The sequence below is a fragment of the Dermacentor andersoni genome, chromosome 1 (assembly GCF_023375885.2).
Source record: "Dermacentor andersoni chromosome 1, qqDerAnde1_hic_scaffold, whole genome shotgun sequence".
Lineage (NCBI taxonomy): Eukaryota > Metazoa > Arthropoda > Arachnida > Ixodida > Ixodidae > Dermacentor > Dermacentor andersoni.
The window spans coordinates 63,984,583-63,996,579 of NC_092814.1; the positions used below are offsets into that span (position 1 = coordinate 63,984,583).

The 11,997-nt window shown below is 45.4% G+C and overlaps 1 protein-coding gene across 1 annotated transcript; it reads right to left on the minus strand.

Annotated features, from left to right (window-relative positions):
* Positions 1 to 3,722: 3,722 nt before the first annotated feature.
* On the minus strand, positions 3,723 to 9,288 carry LOC126546003 (frizzled-2-like). The gene has a single exon (XM_050194064.3). It carries the CDS (start codon positions 8,415 to 8,417, stop codon positions 6,723 to 6,725), a length of 1,695 nt encoding a protein of 564 aa, XP_050050021.1. The 5' UTR covers positions 8,418 to 9,288; the 3' UTR covers positions 3,723 to 6,722.
* Between the last annotated feature and the right edge of the window lie 2,709 nt (positions 9,289 to 11,997).

Genomic DNA, 11,997 nt, shown 5'->3' on the forward strand with positions numbered 1-11,997 from the left:
TTTCCTGATTTCAAGTAAGATGTCATTACCTCGCATTTGTTCCCTCACCCAATCTGCTCTTTTCCTATCCCTTAACGTTACACCCATCATCCTTCTTTCCATAGCTCGTTGCGTCGTCCTCCATTTAAGCAGAACCCTTTTCGTAAGCCTCCAGGTTTCTGCCCCGTAGGTGAGTACTGGTAAGACACAGCTGTTATACACTTTTCTTATGAGAGATAATGGCAACCTGCTGTTCATGATCTGAGAATGCCTGCCAAACGCACCCCAGCCCATTCTTATTCTTCTGATTATTTCAGTCTCATGATCCGGATCTGCGGTCACTACCTGCCCTAAGTAGATGTAGTCCCTTACCACTTCCAGTGCCTCCCTACCAATCGTAAACTGCTGTTCTCTTCCGAGACTGTTAAATATTAGTTTTCTGTAGATTAATTTTTAGACCCACCTGTCCAGGTCAGACCTTACCTCTCCAGGTCAGGTCCAGGCCACCTGTCCAGGTCAGTGAGCATGCATTGCAATCGGTCCCCTGAGTTACTAAGCAAGGCAATATCATCAGCGAATCGCAAGTTACTAAGGCATTCTCCATAAGTTACTAAGGCATTCTCCATTAACTCTTATCCCCAGTTCTTCCCAATCCAGGTCTCTGAATACCTCCTATAAACACGCTGTGAATAGCATAGGAGAGATCATATCTCCCTGCCTGATGCCCTTCTTTATTGGGATTTTGTTGCTTTCTTTATGGAGGACTACGGTGGCTGTGGAGCCGCTATAGATATCGTTCAGTATTTTTACATACGGCTCGTCTACACCCTGATTCCGTAATGCCTGCATGACTGCTAAGGTTTCTCAACTGAATCAAACGCTTTCTCATAATCAATGAAAGCTATATACAAGGGTTGGCTAAATTCCGCACATTTCTCTATCACCTGAGTGATAGTGTGAATATGGTCTATTGTTAAATAGCCTTTACGAAATCCGGCCTGGTCCTTTGGTTGACAGAAGTCTAAGGTGTTCCTGATTCTATTTGCGATTACCTTAGTAAATACTTTGTAGGCAACGGGCTGTAAGCTGATCGGTCTATAATTTTTCAAGTCTTTGGCGTCCCCTTTCTTATGGATTAAGATTATGTTGGTGTTCTTCCAAGATTCCGGTACGCTCGAGGTCATGAGGCATTGCGTATACAGGGCGTCCAGTTTTTTTAGAACAATCTGCCCACCATCCTTCAACAAATCTGCTGTTACCTGATCCTCCCCAGCTGCCTTCCCCCTTTACATAGCTCCCAAGGGTTTCTGTACTCCTCCCGGCGTTACTTGTGGGATGTCAAATTCCTCTAGACTATTCTCTCTCACATTATCGTCGTGGGTGCCACTGGTACTGTATAAACCTCTACAGAACTCCTCAGCCATATCGCTACATGGATCACGTATCCCATAAATTTGTGGTCCTCGGCGATTTAGCAATTGAGAATCAATGACTCACTTTACCGGACGTTCAGGCATTCCCTTGAAGAAGTTTTGTGTAGTTTTTAAACATTAACACATAGACAAAAACAGTTTCCGAATTAGGTCATCAGAATTGAAAATATTTTCAGCCTCCTGGTCATCATGTGTTTTTGTCATTTCACTCACAGTTCATAACCAGTCTCTACGGTGTTGCATGCTGAGAAAAATGGCTGCGACTATTCAGTTCAATTAGCCAATGCTGCGAGCCTGCTTCAACACAAACCAGACTTCTTGCTTTCAATTTAACGGGGCAATGTGGAGAATAGAGCTGTAAGCCTGTTTCACATAGAGAAATTTTGTACTGCATTTTTTGGAGCTGTAGCTGTGAGAACAGCATGTGCAGACTGCATTCGTGTTTCACGTGCACAAGTCACAGTGGCTGCTGCTTTTGCATTTGAGAACTTACGAAACTTTATTGTTGGTGCAGGCTCACTCAGGGAAGACGGCTTTCATAAAATTTCCTCCTATCTGAGCCTATTACTCTTTCAGAACAGAAAATAAGCAGGCAAGCCATCCTCACATGTCTGATGAGTTACATAGTTATTGGCTTCTCTTGATTCCACACGAGTAGCCTTTGCAGGAAAATTCAGTACTCTTAGATATCGAAAAACTGAATGCATGAAGGAGCTGATGACACATTTGACACACCTGTGACACTGCACATTCGAAATTGCAAATAAAATCAGATCATATGAAACAGGAATTGCACTGACAGGTTGTTTCAAGCAGAATCTGGATGTGTCACTTGTTCTTCCTATAGGCAATGCTCATCACTGACAAGTCTCTTGAATGGTAGGTTCCTGAGGGGCCTTTCACAGCTTCCAGGTATGCACAAGGGGTGTTCATAAACTTAGTATTATTGATACCATAAATTTGGAACAGGTGAACACGACAGGTGCCAAGATGAGTGCATTCTCTCTAGTTTTAGTGGAATGCAATAATTTTTTTCTATATAATACAGACCTGCGGAACCCCCTCTGTTTGGAAATGATCTTGGAAATAAGTAAAATGGATGCCAACCCACAGAAGAAAACAAAACAGACGTTTTGTATCCCCTGATGGGAGCCTTGTTCACAAATCTGATTTGTGAGCAAGGCTCCCATCAGGGGAGCTGTTACGTCTCATTTTCTTCAGTGGTCGGAGTACTTTCACTTATTGTCAACTACTAACATGTAAGAAGTTACTTTATAGCAATGCCGTTGAAAATTTCCATTTTGTCACTGGCTGCTTTTACTCAATTACACCATCAAATTATCCATACCAAGTCCCATTTGTGAAGTCTCTTTTTTTAATGAACTCCAGTTAATTCATTGATCAATGGAAAACTGGTCTAAAACAGTTTAGGCAATATAAAGCAATTTTCAACTACCCTCATTTGTTCCTGTCAGGATATTCCCTTTTCCATGCTGCCCATAACAATCAACAGCTGTAGAGTGTGTGATACAAATTCAATAACGACCACTTGGTAAACATGGAAATTTTGACTGCTTGAAGGATTGTTCCATGAGCTTAAATCAGAAGAGTGTTTAAAGTGCCAGTACATTTTAGTTAACCTTAAATAACAAAGGGAGTGGGGTAGAAAGCGTCATATGCAAAAGGGTACAATAATTGAAAACGCCCCATACATTTTTGGAGAGCTCATAGAGGAGCTTCAAGCAACATCATGCATCCATCAGAACCATAAGTTTACTGTGTGCTATGGTTTTCCATTTTTATAACAGTAGTTTTTACGGCAGTCATCTATGAGCATACAATATGAGCACCTGTGACTTCTAATGAGACAGGTATTCATTTAGTGTCCAGTGTTGTTCACAACGAAATATACATGTAATGTTTTCACGATTGGTGCATGGAAAAAATACTTGCGTATATTTTTAGATTACAGAACACGATGAACCGGAAGTTTTCATAAGTCCATGGTCTACATCCCACCTGCCCTAGCAGAACCTCTCGTGTGCTTCACAGCATATTATAGCAGTACTTAGCAGCTTTCTGCGCAAGCAAGTTTGAAACCAAGAACCAGCAAATGCTGAGGAACAAGGAGGCTAGTCTTTCATGCTCAGACTTAAATATTACCAGCATACTGTATGTTGCTCAACATCTGTACCACATTTCCATTAAGTCGGTTCCATTTCATTGGTATCGCCGTTTTCTCTAACCAATCCTGGAGGCAACACATGGAGTGTGTCCCATCAGCAAATTATGAGAGGCAAACAGAATACCTTTGCAATAGGAATAAAATTGTCTTATTCCAGCATACGCTTTATTTCAAGCAAGGCTGTTCTGAACACCACATTACCTGAATGACATGGTGAGGGTAGTGAATGACATCCTCAATAAAAACAATCAAAGTAGAAGACAGTTTGTGTACAAGAAAGTAGAGGCACAGATGATTGCAGTGAAAAAAAAGGTTCTATTTAAAGAGAACACAGCATGAGCCAGCATACAATCAGGTAGGATGAAGACATTGTGACATGTAATTGTGCTAGCAGCTTGTAGCAGCATGCAGTGTAGCTAACCAGTTTCATAAAAATCAAAATACAACCATGAAAATGTACATTATAAGGAACTCATCAAGTTGACGCTATGTACAGTGAATCAACACCTTTGCTACAACAGTTAGCAAAGCAAGCATTATGTTCAGCAACATGCAAACAAAAGTTGCATCGAACATAAAAAGGCATCTGCACTGTGCAGACCGGTAATACCATAACATCATGTAAGCAGCACGAGACATGAGTGAAATGTTTCCATGTTTTCATTTACCTTTGCACGTTAATGCTTACAACTAAAATACAGAACATGGTTATTCTTAAAAGAATGGCATTTTACAATCAACTGTGTTATCAGTGGGCACAAGTTCTAAACTTTGATTTTTAAGTGAAATCTTTGCACCAAAGGCTCAAATGATAACAGAGAAGAGGAATAGGCTTCAAACATCACTGAAAGCACATCACGTCTAGTGAGATGGCAAAAAAAAAAAAAAAAAAGAGAGAGGAGGGTGAACAAGAAAAATATATCCGTTACAGTAATGCAGTTAATCACAGGTCCACTTCTGAAGAGTATTAAAATGTGCCACAGCTGCCAAAAGTTGTTCAAAAGATTACTAATGCCAGCACTGATTTACAGAGATGCCAAGTTTGAAGCTTAGCTGTCCAAAGCAGGCACTTCTGGTGCCCCTTTAGCCATGTTGACACATGGTGCCATAAAACCACAAAGCAACATTTAAATTATAATGTCAGTTGATGTGTTCAACAAAGATTGCATAAGTTAAAAAGTATTTGTCATTCACCAAAGTATACATACTGGCATGTGATACTTAATTTAAAGACAAGTGGATGCTACCAGCAACATGCGACAAAAAAAACTGTGTTTGCCTGTTTTACAAGCTATGGGCACACAGTTATCGCCAATGAAAAGATGAATCTCAGCACAGGAACACGTCGTCCGGCAAATCGTGCAAAAAAATAATGTTGCCAAGTAACATAAGGTTCAAATGTGACATCTATTGCATGCGTCAGCTCAGAGCATGAAGCATACGGTGTAAAAAAGAAAAAAGGCTGGATGAGGTTTCACAGGTAAATACGCACCAATATGGGATCAAAATGAATATGAACAAGTTCTGAACACATCTAGCAGCTAGAACACGTGGCAATGCTGCTAGAAATGATAGCGACTTCATAGAAGTGCACTGAAGATATCCACTTGGGTGCCTTAAATGTTGAAACAGTAGTATTCCACAGGTTCATCACCGACATCATGGTAAAAAATGCCAGCTACACAGCTAGTTGAACTAGTGTTAAGTGTATATCAGCTGCCCAGGAGCAGTATTTTGATGTACAAGCACTCTTTCCATTAATAATGGCAATAAACTATTTACTGAAAGTATGGCATTATGCAGGCATTAAATTGTTTGAGCATACCAAAGTAACAAAGTGTCAAGGTCAAGTGCACTGCACTTTTGCCTTCCAATTTTCAGGTTACGCAAGTGAAAATTGGTCTTGCCCAAGAATATGCAATGGTCCAGTGAGGAGAGCATTTCTTTTACTTGAATATGCTCTGCTTAGCCCATAAAAAGGCATAAATAAAATATTCTCCCAGGGCAGGCCAGCAAAATATTCTGGCAGTGAAAACATGAAGTGCTGTGCAGCTTAAAATGGCGAATGATAAACTGTCCCAAAGTTCATGAACACTCACTGATATGAAAAGAAATATACGGAAATAATGTGCGCCTTTGAGTCAGGTTGCTGGCTTTTAGTGTCCTGTGATCATTTGCATGAACACTCAAGCAAGAAGAAAACAAAATAATGTGCGCCACTGAATTGTGCTCGTTGCCTCCCGTTTTTGTTGATCATGCTTGACACACAGCTTAAACAACAACTTGTGCATGCAATCCAATTATGGGCATCTGTGAACACCTATCGCAAGACTGCAAATGGCAGCATTAATGAGAACAGTGCATCACTTATGCTGCCATTGCTGCTTAAAGCATAACAGTTGGATGGGAATCAATGCATACATATATAAATTACAATGAAAAAAAAAAAAAAAGAGAAACACCAGCTAATGATATTTTTCGACACTGTCTTTAGCAAACCCTCGCACTAAAAACATGAAAGATATGTTCTAGTATTTCTGTGTTTCTTTTAACACAGAATAGCACTCCATTCTCTTTCCCGGCATGTACCACATACCTTGCCTACAACGTCACCGAGAAACACTATAATTTGTGCTGCATGTAATTCACTGGCAGGATCTTTCTATATCTTACAACCCTGTGCTGATACGAGAGAATCAGAAGCTCATGGAGCATCACTGCTTGCTACTCTCCTGGCTGAGTCTAAGTGGCACATAAGAAAGATCAAATCTACCACGAGTCCACTGCAAGTTACTGATGACGGTCATGGCGAATGCAGTTAATGCATTTATGGCAGCCGCATCAATAAACCTGACCAATATCACCTGCACGACCACTCGCGGTTCGTGAAGGCGACATTAGTCGCAGAGTACGAAGGGTGCATCCGCCAGGCGGACAGTGCACCCGACATGGCCGGTACAGTACCACCTTCACGACTCGCACTTTGCAAAACGACGCCGTCACTTACACGAAGTGACGATGCCGTTCGCATTGGCCGCTTGCGTTGGCACGGCGTAATAAATCGGGCCTACCGTTAATGCGCTCGCACGCGCGATTCCTGAGTAGATGTCGGCAGAGACAGCTGGTCAAACGTATGCCTCTGCCCGGCGCCTCGCTGGCGTGGATGTCAAGTTCTGCAAGCGGGCGTAAAAGTTTCTCCACGATGCGAATGTCTTTCCGGACCATATCCAGACGCCCGACGTGATGCCCACAATGAGAATGCCCAGGTACTTGATCATGAAGACGTAGAACTCTGGCCGGCGCAGGGAACGATCGCGGCGGTTGCACGACGGCTCTGGGCACGGTATGCTCCAACGCTGCTCTGCGTTCACTTGCCAGTGCCAAGCGAGCATCCAGTCGTCGAAGTGAGCTTGTTCGTAGAAGTAGCAGCATAACACTGTTAGAGCTGGTAAAGTGTACAAGAAGGAAAAGATGCCGATCCGGACCATGAGCTTTTCCAGCTTGTCTGTCTTGGTGCCATCGTGCTTCATCACAGTTCGGATATGGCAGAGAGATATAAAGCCCGCCATAAGAAATACCTTGCCTAAGGCAAGATAGACGAACAGCGGCGCAAGAACGAAACCACGTAAGGCGTCCATGTTCCAAAGACCGACATAGCAGACTCCGCTGAGCACGTCCCCTTCTACTTTGCCCATAGCTAGGATCGTAATAGTTTTTACGGCTGGTATAGTCCAAGCAGCGAGGTGGAAGTACTGCGAGTTGCTCTCAATCGCTTCATGACCCCACTTGAGCCCTGCCGCCAAGAACCAGGTGAGTGTGAGGACAACCCACCAGATTGAACCGGCCATGCTGAAGAAATAAAGCACCATGAACATCACAGTGCACGCTTCCTTTTTGTTGTTCTGCGTGATCGTGCGAACCATTTCAATGTTACTGTGTCCACCCGGCACTTCGAAAGGCTCGTTACAGGCCACTTGGTCGCCGAGCACGAAACCCGCGAAATAGGTGGAAGACACCATCAGGTTGCAAAATGAGAGGAAAATGATGGGTCGCTCCGGGTAACGGAACCGCTGCATGTCGATTAGGAATGTCAGTACAGTGAACAGCGTGGACACCATGCACTGTATGGCCCAAGCACCGATCCAGTAGCGCGAAAACTTGAGGTTTTCGCCCCTGAAAAACATGTGGTGGCACGGCATCCCGCAGTTCTTTTCTTCCTTACCACGAATGCGGAACACATAGTCCAAACCAAGGGGCACACGAAACTCGCGTGGGCAGAGAAAACCATGATTCACAAGGAGACCCGTCGAATTCGGTGAAGTTGGAGTGTGGTTGATTCGATGCTCAGTTACATTCTCGCCGACGCAAAGCTTTTCCGATGAGCCAACTTCTGGGAACTTGTCACACTCAAGGGACTCCGGCCACTTGAAGCCAAACTTGTTCATCAGGTGCTCGCAGCCTTCGCGCGCTGACATGCAAAGCGAACGGCACGGTGGGATTGGGTACTCCAGGATCGTGCACACTGGTGCGTACATAGAGCACAGAAAAAACTGCAAGTCCGGCGAGCACTTGACCTTGACCAATGGAAAGAATTGGTGCACTTCCATGCCGGCGTCTTCTTGCTTTTGGTGATTAAGCAAGTTGGGCATGATAGTCTCGTTATACTGGATGTCTTTGCACAGCGGAATCGTGATGGGTTCACAGCGACCATGATGAGGAATACGGTGCTCGGACACACGCGAGCTTACCACCTGGCCCAGGCCGGGTGCCAGCAGCGCTGCCAGCGCTACTAGGCCTAGTGAGACGTTTCGGGGCCGCATCACAGCCGCGTTTCCCAGGCGATGGCAGCCGCTCGGTGTACGTCCGGGAGAACTCCGAAGGCACAGGCTTCAAGAACACTACATGGCGTCGGGTTGAAGCAGGCCCATCGGCAGTGTTTTTGTTTCGGGCTAACGACACACGCTACCGAAACTGAAACATGGCTGCGCGTCTTGCTTGCTTGCTTTGGAAATCTTTCAGTGGTGCCAAAGTTGCCCCGTCTCCTCGCCCAAAACCCGCCGAACCACCGGTCCGCTCCATTGGCTGCCGGCGCGCCAACAGACGCCCGTCCGACCAATGTGCGCCTGGCCGGAGCTCCTCCTCTCTTAAGGAATCCGAGGGCGAGAAAGACGGACGTGGCGTGCGGGAAGCGTCGGTGCCTCTCTCGAACGGAGCGGCAGCCGCCGGTTTCCCTCTCCCTGGGTGCAGCTGGTTGTGCCCGCCCGAGCCGGCACTGCCGGCACACTCTTTGTTCCCGCCAAGGTCTTGGGCTCTCTCGGGGGCGCGTCACTGAACGGTCTCTGCGCTTTCCCGCTCATGGTCCGCTTCATAGCACTGCGTCGGAAGTGAACACTTGCGTAGACCCAAACTACCCGGCACGCATCCAATGCGTGCCATTCTTCGTCGCTAGCGGCCGCTCACTCCGATGAGAAGGCTCAGTGAGCCCACCGCAGATGCGTGGAGACTCCCTGCTTCGTTGTGGGTCGCATCCCCCGGTCCCACGTCGCAGAAGCGCTTTGTGTAACAACTGGTTTTACAGCTTTCGGCCGCACGTGTGACAGGCTTCGTTAGTAAAGACGGTCAGACTTCAACTACCTCGCCCACGCCCGCTCTCAGGGGACAATAAAGAATTCTCCGACAATTTCCACTTTTGTGCTTTAGCGTCTTCGCTAGGACCTGCACAACGAGCTATTTTTGCTGCCAACCGCTCCTCCTCCGCTCTTCCGCCGCAGTCCTCCTCGCGCCGACCCTCGTGATTCCGAGCTGCGAGCTACCCTGGCTCCTCATTTTCGTCAGCGATTTACAAGAGCACTCCGTTGACGGTGCTTCCCGAGACGAAAGTGGTGGCCAACCTAGCCGTACCCACTCCGTATTCTTTAGCTCATGCCGATGGGATGAATGAACGAACATAACTTCACTGCGTGTTTTTTACAGCGAAACCGTGCCGTTGCAGGAAAAGCGTTCGTTTGATCCTAGGCTATTCATTGTCGCCTCAACAATGCATAGCCACTGATAATATGATTAGTTTGTGCCTGTGGTAACACTGAAATATTAAGTGTTGCTGACATAATACATAGAATAATGAAACATGATGACCCTCTCCCACTAAGCACCTTTACGTTACCTGCGCGCTGGATAAGGGCTGCAGCGAACAACTGTTTTTATTTACCGGTTGCCAGAAATACCTGCCGTGGAAGTCTAATAGAATTTCACGGCGCCCTCATTTGGAATGCTATACCGACTGATGTGAAAGCAGCGCACAAATTTTCCGCGGCCATGAAGCGTTTCATGTTCAGTGGATAAGTGTATAATTGGACAGATGGTCAACTTGTTTGCTGTTATCCTCTGTATAATTGAATCGTGTGTTTTCTAATATTTGTATTCAGTTTTGTTTTCCTTTTGTTACTGTGGTAGCCGCCTGCCAAATTACGTAGGTACGTCGAACAATTGGTCCCGTTACTAGCCAGCCAGGCTATGAGACAAACAAGTTTTGCGAAGTTTTCTGTAATGTGAGGATCCAATTGACAATTAAAGAAAATACTACCTTACGCTCCTAAAAAAACAGCAAAAGTACCGATGGCAACTGTTGTCACGCCAAGTAAACACAAACCTATGTGTGGAACGGGAAGTATACATAAATGAGACACAGTTGGGAAAGGATCACAGCATCCGGGGCCATTCATCGCTTGCATTACAGGCGGTAAAACATGACCAGATTAAGGGCTCTATGATTGAACAAATGATGAAAAACAGCGCCAACATCTTCTAATGTTATATATGTATGAAAAGAACAAACCTCACAGCACTTGCGCGTATGTCGCTTCCTGTTCACAGTAATGATAGCTTCTGCCATGAGAAAGGAAGGGTGTATAGCTTCGAGGTGCTGTCTTTCTGACAAAACCACCTTCACGCCTAATGTAAGCGGGTGTGGAACTTATATTGGTCATCACTGCTTATCAGTGTGTTATTGGCAACCTTTCTAAACGCATATACATACGCTTTCAGCGAGCGGCTGTGCTCTGTCCCACAGACTTCAAGCCGTTGCGGAATTAACTAGTAAAATGTTTAGGGCCAGCTGGCAGTAAGTTACGAAGATATGCGCCACCGTGCAGAGAAAGTGCAGTTGAACGGCAAAAAGATCTGACAGGTGTTTTGTTAAGCATACTAACAGTTTGTAGAACGCCGTGCAGTAGTAGTTTATAAAGTTCCTTTTAGCGGTTGTACAAGGCGAACATGCCGTTGCATCAATCAGGGATAAACTGAGCACAAACGATCGTTGATCAATGAAACTGCAAGCGCAGGCAGTAAGAGAGAGAGAGAACAAGGATAGGAAAGGCAGGGAGGTCAACCAGAACAGCATCCGGTTTGCTACCCTACGCTGGGGTGGGGGAAAGGGGAATAGAAAGAGGAAGAGAGTAAGCACTGAGTACGTGTAGGAGGGACACCATACACAAGGACACAATAAACGGTCTCTTAAACCGGTGCACTTCAAGTACTGCAATAGTGCATGAATCGCTTTTCGAGCCAGTGACGGGTGTGGTCACGGTCCGAGTATCTTTGACTCGGTGAACGGTCTAGTCACCGCGACTGGCTCCCCAGATTGAGCAAAGAAGCCACTCGCGACCGAGAAATTCGATCCGGATCGGGCTCGATCGCGATCTAAAGTGCACCCTGTGACAGCCGTTTTAGCCGATCAAAGCTGCAATACTTCAGCCTGGGACCTTATTCGCGGCAATCCATTTACTAGAGCTGGTCCAGAACAACCCGACGCGTTTGAACCTTTCTAGTAACGATTATAGAAGGAGAAAAAGGAAAAGAAGGAAAGAAAGGTATACGGAGGTCAACCAGACGCGCGTCCGGTTTGCTACCCCATGCGGAGGAAGGGGGTTAAGGAATGAAAATACAGAAACGAGAGGGAGGGAAAAAGGCACTATCAATTCGAACACTTGCGGTTGCCCATCACTTCACGCGTACAATCGTTCACTGAGGCCAGTCGATTTCATGAACGTCAGCGATGCCCACGTCGTTTTGTAAGCCTGCAACGCTATCAGGACTGCAAGCATTACTGACATGAAACCTAACATTGATAGATCATCTTGAGTGCTTGCCAATGGATTGTATCGAAAGAAGCACTGTCGTAATGGATTGCCTTTTATTCTAAAAAGAAGCTGCTGAAGTTTGCCGTTACAAATAACGCGCACATGTATGATGTTACCACGTTTACTACATTGAAAAAGAAATCTTCGTAAATACCGCCTTCGTTCGACATCTCGGTATATTTTCTGCATGACCGGATCCTGCATGTGCAAATAATACCTATTTTTCCCACAGAGACGCTTGCGGCCACGTCAAGGTAAACCG

Coding starts and splice junctions, on each gene's coding strand:
- LOC126546003 (XM_050194064.3), bottom strand. CDS start 8,417: ATGCGGCCCCGAAACGTCTCACTAGGCCTAGTAGCGCTGGCAGCGCTG.